This window comes from Larus michahellis, chromosome Z, assembly GCF_964199755.1.
Source record: "Larus michahellis chromosome Z, bLarMic1.1, whole genome shotgun sequence".
Taxonomy (NCBI): Eukaryota; Metazoa; Chordata; class Aves; order Charadriiformes; family Laridae; genus Larus; species Larus michahellis.
Genome location: NC_133930.1, coordinates 39,009,932 through 39,023,091, shown reverse-complemented (window position 1 = coordinate 39,023,091; position 13,160 = coordinate 39,009,932). Strand labels below are relative to the sequence as shown.

General features: G+C 38.5%; 1 protein-coding gene across 1 annotated transcript in view; it reads right to left on the bottom strand.

Annotated features, from left to right (window-relative positions):
• TMC1 (transmembrane channel like 1) overlaps positions 1-13,160 on the bottom strand; it is a 59,463-nt gene that overhangs the window by 30,139 nt on the left and 16,164 nt on the right. The window contains exons 5-7 of the mRNA XM_074569757.1: positions 5,292-5,382; positions 3,949-4,030; positions 119-225 (exon numbers count right to left, since the gene is read on the bottom strand). Coding sequence (XP_074425858.1) covers positions 119-225; positions 3,949-4,030; positions 5,292-5,382 — 280 coding nt within the window. The remainder of the gene's footprint in view (positions 1-118; positions 226-3,948; positions 4,031-5,291; positions 5,383-13,160) is intronic.

Genomic DNA, 13,160 nt, shown 5'->3' with positions numbered 1-13,160 from the left:
ATTTTAAATGGAGCACAAAGAGTTTACAAATTTATTTAAAGATCCATTCTTATGAAATCTTACTGCAAAGACAGAAAATCACATAACAGTTCTCAATGATAATTTAAAATATTCCCACCTCAGGCACCATTACAAGTCCAAAGGTCAGTCCAAAGAGAATCATGTTTATCCCATACATCCAGCGCAAAAATATGAAATAAGATGCCACTGATGAGCCAAAGTGACCTGTAAAAACATGAGACGTGAAAAAAAGGGCAGATAAGTTAGTTCTCATGTTATTTTACCTTAAGATAAAGTTGTTCAAAATTTAAAAATCAAGGGAGGTTTTTCATTTTCTTTATTACTGTAATTCTAATAACTTTTTTTTTCCAGATTGCACACTAGCATTCACTGACCTGACAGAGAAAACAGAAGCAAAAAATATAATACAGAGTATTTAAGGTCATGTAAAAGCTGTGATATTTACTAATATTAAATCCTCTAGCAGCAGGATTGATTCAAAGCAAATCACACTTTTTTTCTTTTAATTTTTGTCTGATGTGGGTTATAAGCATTCTTGACATGTTAAACCAGCACCAGCCCAGTTTTAACAGGAAGCAGCACAGAATTAGCCAGTGGGGATAGTCTTTCCAAGGGCACAAAGTACTTGCAAGTGCTGCTATTGGATTGCTTACCAGAGCTGTTCACCAGGGAAGACCAAAAAGATCTGCAAGTGTTTGTACCCTTTCTTTCCCTTACTTTCCTGTTTATGTGTTCCACCTGCACCCAGGTGTGGAGGCAGTTCCACCACCAGGTGGACAGATGAAGCCTGGGGTCCACCTGCTCTGGACCCCCGACCAGACCTGTGCAAAGAAGAGGCTGTAGGAGAAGGAGTGACCGCTAAGTGCCTGATTTGACTGACACTCTGCAAGTCAGGCCAAACAGAAATAACGCTTCATATTCAACCCCAGCTTGCTGCAGCACCACTCTGCTGAGTATAGGACAGCTGGCAGTTGGGTTCATCCATCTGTCAGATTTAGCAAAATACCAGATTACAGTTCCATTACCAGTGCTTCACAGGAAAAAAAGTGACCTTTCAACAGGTTTGTTTCACACATAGTCTAGTTAAGGACCCTTTTACACGCTGATGACAAACAATGATCGCAAACAAAGAGGAGTTTACATTGATACTTCCACACCATTTCACAAGCCTTGTAACAGATCCTTCCATTCTGTAAAATGAGGTTAACATGACTGGTATAATTTGGGGCATATATAGGCACATTTTGCTATAACAACACAATCAGTAGAAAAATTACCACAAAAGAAACACTAGTTTAAAAATCCTAAAATGCATAGTGACAGGTAAAGCAGTTGTACAGGCCGAACTCTGTGGTGGTGAACTGAGCCAATGCATTTTACATCATTAGATTTCCAAGAGTGATCCTAACAGCCTACTTCATCTGTGATAATCTGATGTCATTTGCTGCTTGTTTCACTGTACTGTCTCCTCCAAAAATGAGCTGCTATGTAGACAATGCTCCTTCTGATTTCCTCTGTGCAAGCATATTTTGCCACACGAGACTGCAGCCCATAGGAACTAAAATGACTAAGGACTTGCCACAAACAATACTGTCCAACAATAGTATCTTTTTAACTATTGATCCTGGTGTCCAAGTCTAGTGTTTAACCATTTTCTTCAACCACTCCCCAGTGTTTTGGATGGACTGAAGAATCCAGTGGTTACATGCAAGGTGTTGCAGATGTCAACAAGATTTTCTAAAGGGTTCAGTGTGCTGCATTTAACAAGTCTTATGTAAAGTCTTAAGCAACCAAAGATATTTTTTCTGCCAAATTCTTTATAAGCAGTATCAGGCACATCCAGTTCCTTGTCTGACGTCATGTGTTTAAGTCAGTAGTGTTACTGTCATTTTACAAGGGGCTGAACTGAGCCCCAAAAGACAAAGCCATTGGTGCTAGAAGTCAAAGGGGACTCAGGTCCTTGCTCAGTTTAGAGCCATGTAGAAACATGCCTCCCTCCCCTTGCAGAGTTGCTTCTGCTGTTTCTTTAACACAACTGTACGTCTGAAGACAGCAATTGTTAAGAGCATTTCATTCCGTGGATTTCATGACAGTTTGTTTAATGCCAAGAGATAGAGGAGAACTCTTACCCTTTTACTAAATTTGATACAATGTGACCAGTGTAGTACATGTCCTGCATACATATAAATTCAGAAGACAACTAAGTTTTTAGAAAAAAGTTGAAGTGGCAGTTTTTTGGTCTCAGTGACTCAGTGTATCTTAATCTCTACTCTTCCCTTATACAAAAAATAGCTTTTTTCCGTTTCAGTTTCCCTCACTTTTCCTTTTTTAATATCTAAACCCCCCTTTTTTCCTGGAATGTGGCAGCTTTATCAGTGTCATCACTAAGAGGACCTTGATGTTAGTACTACAAATTTGCTGATATGGGGTACACACTGAGAGCTACTGCTTGGATTAACCAGAATCAAATAAATTGTGACTTAAAATTCTTTTCCTCAGCAATATTTCAGAGCTGTTCCCTTGAAATCAAGATTTATTCTATGCTATAGAGTTTTGGACCAAACTGTGGTTTAACTCTACTTCTTAAATTACTAATATTCAGATAGAGGATTGTTTGTGCACGTAAAAGCAATTGCAGCTTGCCTTAGCAATACACTGAACAAAAATTAATAGAAAAAGAGAAACTTCACAGTATTACCCCCTGAGGTTATGAAAAGGTACTATCCCAATGTGATTTTTGGGCCTTCCAGGTGACAGCAAAAATGTAACTCATTTCAAAAGAAAAAATACATAGATATAAAAAGCAGGACTGGAAAAATGACCCTGTTCTATTTTTGCATTCTGATTTTACAAGGAAAGAAATGTGTCTATTGAAGCTATTACTAGTGGAACAGCTTGTACGAGCACTAGTCCTTTACAGAAATTTGCAGAAACATTGCTCTCACAAGTCCTCAAGATGTCTATCATGTGTCCAGACCAGCAAGAGACCACATGCATCTTGCTGCTGAGTTTGATTTTAACTACACATATGCAGCAACTTCTTTCTAAACCCCACCACAAATGAGTAGATAATCTGTTCAGCAGTCTGTAGACTGTATGTTTAAGGACTTTACATAAATTCTCCTCAAGGGCTATTTTGCTGTCCAAAACTCCACAGAATTCACAATTTTTCCATTTTTCATTTTTCTGTTCTGCTGCTGTTCTGGTTATTGCCTTTTGATGCAACCCACAGCTTCTTCCAAAGGCAACTTCTCTAAAATCAGTTTTGATTGCACTTTCATCTGCATTGCATCAGTGGCAGAGCCTTACTCGGGTACCCATGCAGTTAAGCTAAATTTCCTTCAAAGAGAGGGGTGCAGTTTAAATTCATCGCTGGAACTAAAGCACAAAACTGACTTGTTCTAAAAACCTACTTTCAGACATACCCATAGGACTAACTACATTGTGTTGCTTATGCCTAATATACAGGGATATCTAGGACCACTATTGTTTTTTCTATATTGTATTATATGGTTGAATATGAGAGAAATAACACCAAAATACCTCTTACGTAAGGCTCCAGATGATGAAAAAACATCACAGAAATAATTATAGTATAAATAAAGACAAAATAAAATGAAGGAAGGCAATAGCTAAATGCCAGCTCCACTTTTTCAGGATTAACTTCAACACTGGCTCCTAAACTGTTACCTGTAGATTAAGGATTTTTATCTGTAAGGTGACTAACACTCTCACAAGGAAATTTTCAACTAGCTATACTATCAAACTCAATAAATATTAATGAAAAATAAATACTCATTGATTTTATACTAAACATTGAATAGAGACATGTATTTCTAAAGTATCAAAAAAGCAATTTACCATTTTGGTACACATCAGGGATATAATACTAGATACTATACTTCATTACCTTCCATAAATACTTACTTTCAATCTCCTTAATTTTCATTTCCCAGGGTATGCAGGCTGTCTTAAAATTCTCAAAATCCCTTTGAAATTTCATCCATTTCTGAAAAGGGTCACAGACAGAAAAAAACACCATCATCTTAGTGCTCCGATGCTCAGTTTCCCCTTGAGGTACTGTAACCCCTTAATCACCCACAGTATCCTTTGGCAGAGACCACTGCAACAGAAGCACTAGCTTATGAAGAACCATCTCATTTTGCTTGTTCTGAATGTCTCCTACTGGCTTTGTGCGAAGTCCCTATTTCTTCCACAAGAAGAATGATTAAATAATCCCTTCCTTTCATGCCATTCATCTTTTTAGAATTGTTTCTGAGAATCTAATTTGTTATTTTCTTTGCTATACAAAATTCAGATCTGGAGCTCAAGCTGTGTCATTTAATTGCAATTACTTTACCCAGCAGTTTTTCTACTGCATAAAAATAACTTCTGTAATTGAGCTTCCTGTGACCAGCTGAGTTTGAAATCCTAATAATCTTTTGTGAGTATTAATGCTTATGAGGTGTGACTACACAACTGCTCACAGAAAATCCAGTCTAACTTAGGGTAAATCTCGCCACAGCAAGTAGTCCTGTGAAATATCCTTAGCATCATTCTGCACTGGCATTTTAGTTTGGGGCAAGTGTGCTTTTGAAGTAAAACTCCCAAACCGTCCCCATTTACCACACTTAGATTTGCATTGTAAAGGAATATCAGCATAAAACTAAGTCCAAAAATGTACTTGAGGAGTGTACTTGAGCAGTATGCTAATCCACATCCACAGGTACTGGGTATTTAGTCCTTGGGACCACACAGGATTTAGCCCAGAGAAAGACCTGCCAGAACACATACTGTGTGGACCCTGGGTCCTCAGCAACCACTGTTCAGCCTTTTGGTCACAATCCTACAGAGCCATCCTGCTTCCTAGGATATATGTGGCCCTAGAGCCTTGGCTTACTGGAGATGCCTACAGTATTTTTTGCTGTGGGGCAAAAAGACACTTTTTGATCCTTCACAGAGGGCTGTCTCAAAGGAAGGACTGAGCTTTTAACTCAGTCCACAGAAAAGCCTAATCTACACCAAGAGAAAATAACTTTCACAAGATATTAAACTCTGGCAAACTCGTAAAGATTTTTGCCTTGATGACAACCCTCAAACAAACTGTGAGCTTGCATTAAAAATCTTTTCATGCAAAAGCAGTGGAAATAAAAGTGTTAAAATGCAAAGAAAGACAAGGAATTCTATTTTGGAAGATGGATACGTATGACAACAATCTTCAAAAAGCTCCCCATTTACATTACATGAAATTAGTGAAATAATACATTTACCTTGGTCATCATCACTTTGTATGCATAGAATTTTTTTCCTTTTCCTTTTCCAAGAGCACCTTCAAACTTCTCCACAAAAAGCTGGGCTTCCCTGGAAAAGAGAGATGTAGATGATGCTACGGTAAACATTATATTGTCTCTACCTTAGCAATGTAATTTTTTATGTGTTCTAACTCCTCATAGAGTTTTGTATAATCTTGTTCCCTTAGTAATGTTTAGAAAGAAAAGCTCTGAGATTTTGTATTTCACAGAAGACTAGTCATATGTACTGCAAACAGAACAGGCAACTTCAGTCATCTGTTCTAATCCAAATGCATTTGGAGCTCTGCAACCTGCCTGCATCTAGTTGATGTCATCAAATATTTTCAGTCACAGTGACTTTCTTTTGCAGTTCAGCTGCTGCCCATTTGTGCCACTTACAAACTGTTATTTCTTCTGGTTCTACCTAATAAAAATTTTTGTCCAGATACCTAAGGGAATTTTTATTATTTTTTTTTTTTAGAGAGATATGTCTACTCTAGAGCCTTGGTTCCCCTCTGTCTACCCTTCTCAAGACTAGATTTAATTCAACTCTTTGGAATTTCTGCATGTATCTGTAACCATTCTCAGAAACATTTCTAACCGTACCATTCTCGGAAACATTTCTTAGAAGTATAGCTTCAGCGGTCCCCAAAACACTAAAATTTTGCTTACAAACATATGGAAGTTAAACAACAACCTGGTGATACAAATATGAAAGAAAGATTTTTAAATTTCTTTAAAAAGGCATAATGAACATGGATTAAAAGAATAAATAGATGAGATCAAAAGCATATTAATATTTCTTCCATTTCATCTCATTTTCATTTATAACTATGACTTTCATGTGTGTCTCTATTAAGAAAATGTACCCTAAAGGCTAAATGTCCTGATCTAAACCACTGGAAAATAGAGTAAGAATTCCTAGCTGTCAGTGTATGCACAAGACTGTATAACTATTTTATCATCACACTAGAGGACTGCAAAGCATAGTATATTCTATTAGGTATTACACTAAGCACTTGGGAAAAGGTAGACTTTTGGGAAAATGTTAATTGTGATACATGTCTCTCCAGAAGGACTACAGGTAAGTTCACTGAGTGAAATTAATTATCATGCTTATATCTTTCACTCACATATTTTATGTAAGCAAGCAAAAAGGTTGTGTTAAACTGCAAAATCTGATGATAGCATTGGCAGAATGGTGGTGTAGCTGTGATAAAGGAGAATTAATATTATGTGAGAAGGCGGCTATTAGCTGTATCATAATTTATCTTAACTCATGGTTAAAAATCTCAATATCTTTAAAAATACTGTGCATTTGTAGTAACTGCAAATCCTTAGTTTTACTATCATTTGAAGACCTTTCAAAACCTTTCCCACTAGACACCCACCACACCAGCCTCTTTAGCTCGCAGTACCAAGGCTGTGAACAACGTTTTGTTTCTACACTTCCCAAAAGGGCGCAAAGTTGAGCTACTGAGTTTAGCTTTCACTCTTTGAGAGCTTTCCTTCTTCAGGAGCTCTCTGAGGGCACCTTCCGAGAGCTGACACCTAAACCCAGCTGGTGAAGGATCAGGACCAGTGCTAGTTCACCTGACAGCCCAAGAGTTCAGCATGCCTTTTTTCCTACCATCTGAGATCCTGTTTTCTCCTTCAAAGATGCGGGTTGCCAGAAGCAAAAAGCTACACACAATGACATGAATCTCAATCCAATCCCTATTCTCCCCCTGCCCCAGCCCCAGCACAAGGCATGCACAGGTTCAGATTAAAAAAAGATAAAATACCGAGCCACCACCCCAGCCATACATCCCACCTATTCACCACTTCAAAGTACTCCTTGGGGATCAAGTCAGTGTCTTTATAAGGCTCCAGATCCCTTATTTTCAATTCAGCTCTTCTGGATCACATTTATATTCTGGATTTTGGAGTCTGATCTTTCTGTACTTTAATTAACTTTGACACTGATTGGGCCTTCTTTATTTTCCAAGCCACTTTGACTCTTTCAAAGATTTTCTAGCTCAGCACTTACATCTCATTCTTTCATTTTGATTTTCAAAAAATTCTACTCTTGAATTTTGTACTCTCAAATAAGTCAGAGAAAACAGAATCTTTCACCTTCAGGAAAGTAGTATCTGAGAGTACCTTTTAAATCCATGCCCTCAGGATTTAGAATCTCATTGCACTGTCAGGAGATATAAGGCAGTCTTAACAGCAGATGGCAGCTTCCTCATAAACTCAGCAGTCAGTGCTGGAGCAGTACCATAAAAGCAGCCAGAATCAATAAACTGGACATGTACCAATCTCACAACTCAGGATATCATATTCTGGACTTAAGAGAAAAACTTTCTACAGCCACTTCCATCCCCAGGTACTTCATGCAATGGAGCGTGCTCATGAAAAATTACCGAAATTAAAACCTACAGAGCTGTAGAAAACCTGTGTTTTCAGTCACTAATTACGTGCAGTTATGTTGCAGAATATGAAGACTTCAAATATTAAGTTGGTTTTTTTACAGTGAAGCAGTAAGTTAGAAATTTAAGGGGATAATATGAAAACAACCATTAACACATAAAAAGTCCTACATAAAAGATATGAACATATTTTGCATCTGTAGCTGAACACAAAAGTTCTCCACAACGTGTTCTGCTATAAAATTAAACTAAGTCAAAACAATAAGGAATTTTCCACAATGAAAGTCATAAAAAGGTTTATTTTAAACTCTTAATCCAACCCTTCTGTTCACTTGTTTGAAATGTCTTTTTACTAGGTTTTCTACAAAAAAAAATAGTATTTTCTATCCCTGTATGCTTCCTGGTCTCTCCATCAAGCAATCTTTCAAGTTAGTGTTAGCAGTATTTGTGCTTTTTTCCAGGACAAACCAAAACATTGCTTTTTGAAGGTGGTGATCGGCATCTCCAGGTTCAATGCTGCTGACCCTTCTGAATGCTTCCCTGGGTGTTACTTTGCCAGTGGCTGAGGTTTCATTTCTTCCTGCACCCCTTCTTCCCCACACATGTCAACTAAGTCACACATGCAAGACCAGTTGGATTCATGCATGCACGATATCTGTGAAGCTACTTTAGTGTTTCATGAAAGAAATATGAAGCAACCCCTTTCATTTTTTATATATTGCTTTCCTGTACTTAAAAATTTGTTATATAAATCTTGGAAAAAATCAACTAACTCCAATTGGTAAGCTTAGAGTATTATTTTAGTTTTCCATTTACACTGTATTTGCATTGTAGTCTAGTTACGATACACTGACTTTTGGAATTAAGAGGACTTTGGGCATTAATGCATCTTTCAGACTAACTATGACAAGAACATATATCAAATATGCATTAAAAACTGTGGCTATTAATATTTCCCTTTCTTGTGAAGTAATAGCCAAAATTGGCCCATAGTTAATACTCATCGCATAGTTAATAGAAAAGTAGCAAAAGCTATATGGTCCAAAGCTATGGTCCACTAGAGTTGTGGTGAATGGAGTTAAATCCAGTTGGCGGCTGGTCACAAGTGGTCTTCCCCAGGGCTCGATACTGGGGCCAGTTCTCTTTAATATCTTTATCAATGGTCTAGACGAGGGGATCGAGTGCACCATCAGTAAATTTTCAGATGACACCAAGTTAGGTGGGAGTGTTGACCTCCTTGAGGGTAGAAGGGCATTGCAGAGGGATCTGGACAGGCTGGGGGGGTTGGTGGGCCAAGGCCAATGGTACAAGGTTCAACAAGGCCAAGTTTCCTGGTCCTGCACTTCGGTCACAACAACCCCATGCAGCTCTACAGGCCTGGGGAAGAGTGGCTGGAAAGCTGCCCAATGGAAAGGGACACGGTGGTGTTGGTCAACTGCCAGCTGAATGCGAGCCAACAGTGTGTTCAGATGGCCAAGAAGGCCAATAGTGTCCTGGCTTGTATCAGAAACAGTGTGGCCAGCAGGACCAGGAAAGCGATTGTACCTCTGTACTCAGCACTGGTGAGGCCGCACCTCAAATACAGTGTTCAGTTTTGGTCCCCTAACTACAAGAAAGACAATGAGGTCCTGGAGTAGGTCCAAAGAAGGGCAATGAAGCTGGTAAAGGGTCTAGAGAACAAGTCTTATAAGAAGTGGCTGAGGGAACTGGGGTTGTTTAGCCTGAAGAAAAGGAGGCTGAGGGGAGACCTTATAATTTTCTACAACTACCTGAAAGAAGGTTATAACAAGGTGGGTGTCTGTCTCTTCTCCCAAGTAAGAAGTGAGAGGATGAGAGGAAACAGCATCAAGTTGCACTAGGAGAGATTTAGACTGGATATTAGGAAAAATTTCTTCACTGAAAGGGTTGTCAAGCATTGGAACAGGCTGCCCAGTGAAGTGGTTGACTCACCTGGAGTCAGCTCCCTGGAGGTATTTAAAAGAGGTGTAGATGTAGCGCTAGAGACACGGTTTAATGGTGGACTTGGCAGTGTTAGGTTAACTTGTAGACTCAATGATCTTAAGGGTCTTTTCCAACCTAAGTGATTCTATTATTCAATGATTCTATGATTATTATGCAGTTGAAAGAAATGAAATATCCTTTTTTTAAAAAAAAAAGAAAGAAATTATTTTGTGAAAGAAAAGAGTGAGATTCTTCTTTCATTTTTGGAATAAAAGAAATCAAGTTACCTTTGATGTTCTACAAGCATCTCTTACCTTTTGGTGTGTGGTGAATTTTACCAATCACATTCTAAATAGCATTTTCATAGTGCTCACTTAGAGACTCTAAGTATTCCAAGGGAACGCCACTACATGCAAATATACAAAGGAATTATTAAGTGCCTCACAGCAGCCTATCTGCTGCATCCATGAATATAAATGCAAATCTCAACAACGACTTGATCCTATGAAAAATTCCCACCAGAGTTTTAATGAAATATCTGAAAAGCAAATTCAGTGCAGAAACAGAGCTTGAAAGAGGGCCTCTGGGTAATGAGGGAGAACTGTGTGCAGTTATGTATACAGAAACTCTAACTACCAGACAATGCTGGGGCCATCAAACAGAACTTATTTTCCTTCTCCCCCTCACCTTTTCTTCCCTTAGCAGCTCTGCAGCAGATTAGTCCTGTTGACCTCTGTGATTTGTAGTTTAAGGAGACCTTTCCCTGACTTCTACTTAAGCTTCCTGGATTTCAAAGTTCAGCAGTGACTTGGTAGCAGTCAGTCAAAGAACAGGCTTGCAATGTCCTTTCCATGTCTGTGACAAATGATCTTTTTTATTAAACATAATCCAGTATGTTACTTAATTCATCTTTCTACCTTGATGTCTACACTCTCTCACTGACAGATCTCTGCCCGTACCGCCTGCAGACTTTCTCCTTTCCTCCATTTCTTTTGTGCTAATTATAAAATGTGAGGACAGAAAGAAGATCAAGCAATAAAAAGTATTCATAAACCCATAAAACTCTTTTAGAAACCACAACAAGAACCAAAACCACATATATATGTATACACATCTACTTGGAAGTAATGCAACTTCATTAACATGAGGACGTGTCAAAAACAACGCAGAGCGACAAAACTGAGCTTTGTAATCACTGGTATCATGTGTTATAGGTAAATTACCTATATCACAAGATACGCCAAAGTGTGCCCCGTTAGCTAACTGTGAATTTAAAGAAGCTTCAGAGAAACCTTATTAATTGAATTACAGACACAAGGAACTAATAAATGTTGCATGGGCCTGGGCATTATTGTCCCAGAGAAGACCAAGTTAATTATTAATACTAGGTGTGGAGTTACAGCTTCCAAAGTGGTAGGTGTACGGTACTTTGGGCACTTCAGTGTTACAGAGAGAGGATGAATTACAGCTCTCAGAGGCTGCTGCTAATGAAGAGGATTCAAGTGGATTGCTCACATTTTTCAGTAACAGTTCAGGAAGGTTTCAGTCTCCAAGATGTAAAAACTCATTAAAAAGAAATGTCACATCAATATTGATCACCCAGGACTTCTCCAAGTCTTAAAAAGATTGGCTAAAAACTGACCACAAAACAACTGTTGTCAGGCACAGCTCACTTGAAAAGTAGTTCGGCAGTAATAATGAGCAAATTATAGTGTTATTTAATACCCTGCCGGCCTCCAGGACATCCAGGCTGGCCTCCAGGACTGCCAGTATATTCACAGTAAGAGAGATGAAATACTGATTCATTGGAGTACAAAGAGCACATCCAGAGATGAGGTATTTCCACCATCCCACATGTGCACCTTATGTATCTTTGGGTTTTGTATACTTATAAAATATTCTGGTTCCAATTCATCTGTCTTAATGGGCAATCTAAGTCCTGTAATAAAATAAATGATGCAAAAAAAATACTGAAAAATCATCACATTATATTCTATTCCTGGCAGATGAAGCGGGGACAGCTCTGCTCTGCTCTGTTTTGCTTAGAAAAACCAAGAAGTTCTCACGGCTCTCTTTGTGGTGCATATTTAATTGGAAGTCTTTTAGAAAGCCTGAGCTTGACATTTGACTGCCTTTTTCTTTATATTTTCATTTCACTCGTTTTGATAGTTTCCTAACTGGTTTGTTGTACAGCTTTAAAGTGAGACTATTATTGGCACATTTCTGGATTCTTGTGCTCGATTCTCTGATTATACATACTATAATAGACTTTGTTGGTGGATACAAACGACATAGTTGTTAATAGTCTTTACTATTTTATAACACAGAACTACTATACCAGAGCCAAACACAGTAGCACAGCTTTTAAACCTTCCCCTTCCCCTCATATCTGTGCAAAACCCAGACAGGAGAATGCACAGACAGGGATGTAGTGCCCAAAATCAGACTCTCAGAGGTAAATTGGGATAGCTTTCCCTTGAGTTTTTCCAATTTGCAACATCTGAAGCTGCGGTCTGTGAGTTTTATTTTTTTGTAGCTTTTTCTAATCCAAAAATATCTTCAATAGTTTACCACCCTCTCTAAATCTCAGTCTTGTAAATAATGATTGATGGTCATTATCATCTGATGGGTCTTCAGGTAATTTTGTGTTGGCCTGAGTAGGCAGTGTCAAAGGAAATGTGCACAAATTACCATCTCCCACAGAAAAAGCCCAACAACACTAATCACAAAACATGTAAACCAGCGGCAGAAATACGAAAATAACAAGAAAACTCTTCTGAAGCAGAATATATTGAAAATAAGAAAAAGTCTGGACTCCAGCCACACTCACAGTCTCAGCAGCACAGAGCACTATGTCCCCAGCCCACAGCCTAACGTGTCCATTGATTAGGGCCTGGGAGAGTGGTGATGGTGTTTCCTGCATAACATCTTTTCATTCCTTTCCGTGGTTTCTTCCTCCTCACTTTTTTCACATCTCCAGACCTGCAAATTTCTGACCAGGATGTCTCAAGGTCAGGTTAGAGTCTGACAGTGCTGGTACAGCTTAATTTCAAACTGCAGAGGGACACTGTGCAGCAGAGCAGTATTCTCAGTCACGGTTCCTTGGAGAATAATCAGGGGCTGTTTGAAATGCATCTTTCTAGACACAGGGATGTAAATTAGAAATTACAGCTGATCTAATTTACCAGTGCAGCTCTATTAGGAATGACATTTCAGCCATGAGTATCTCAGCCAGGTTTTGACAGAAGGCATTTTCTACAGAGCACCTAGTTCTGCACCTGTGTTCTAAAGTTATTCTTCATTCAAGAATTTTCAGAAAAAAAGGAATCGAGAGAAAGATTAACTAATTTACAAAGTTACAAATTCACAAAGTAGTCATTAGAGCTAAGTGAAAATCATCTTTCCCAACCTGTATTTTTTAAGCTGTGAAAAAAACACTCCCTTAGGAGAAACTGGTTTTAAATCATCAAAGCGAGGGGGTTGTGTAGTCTTGAAA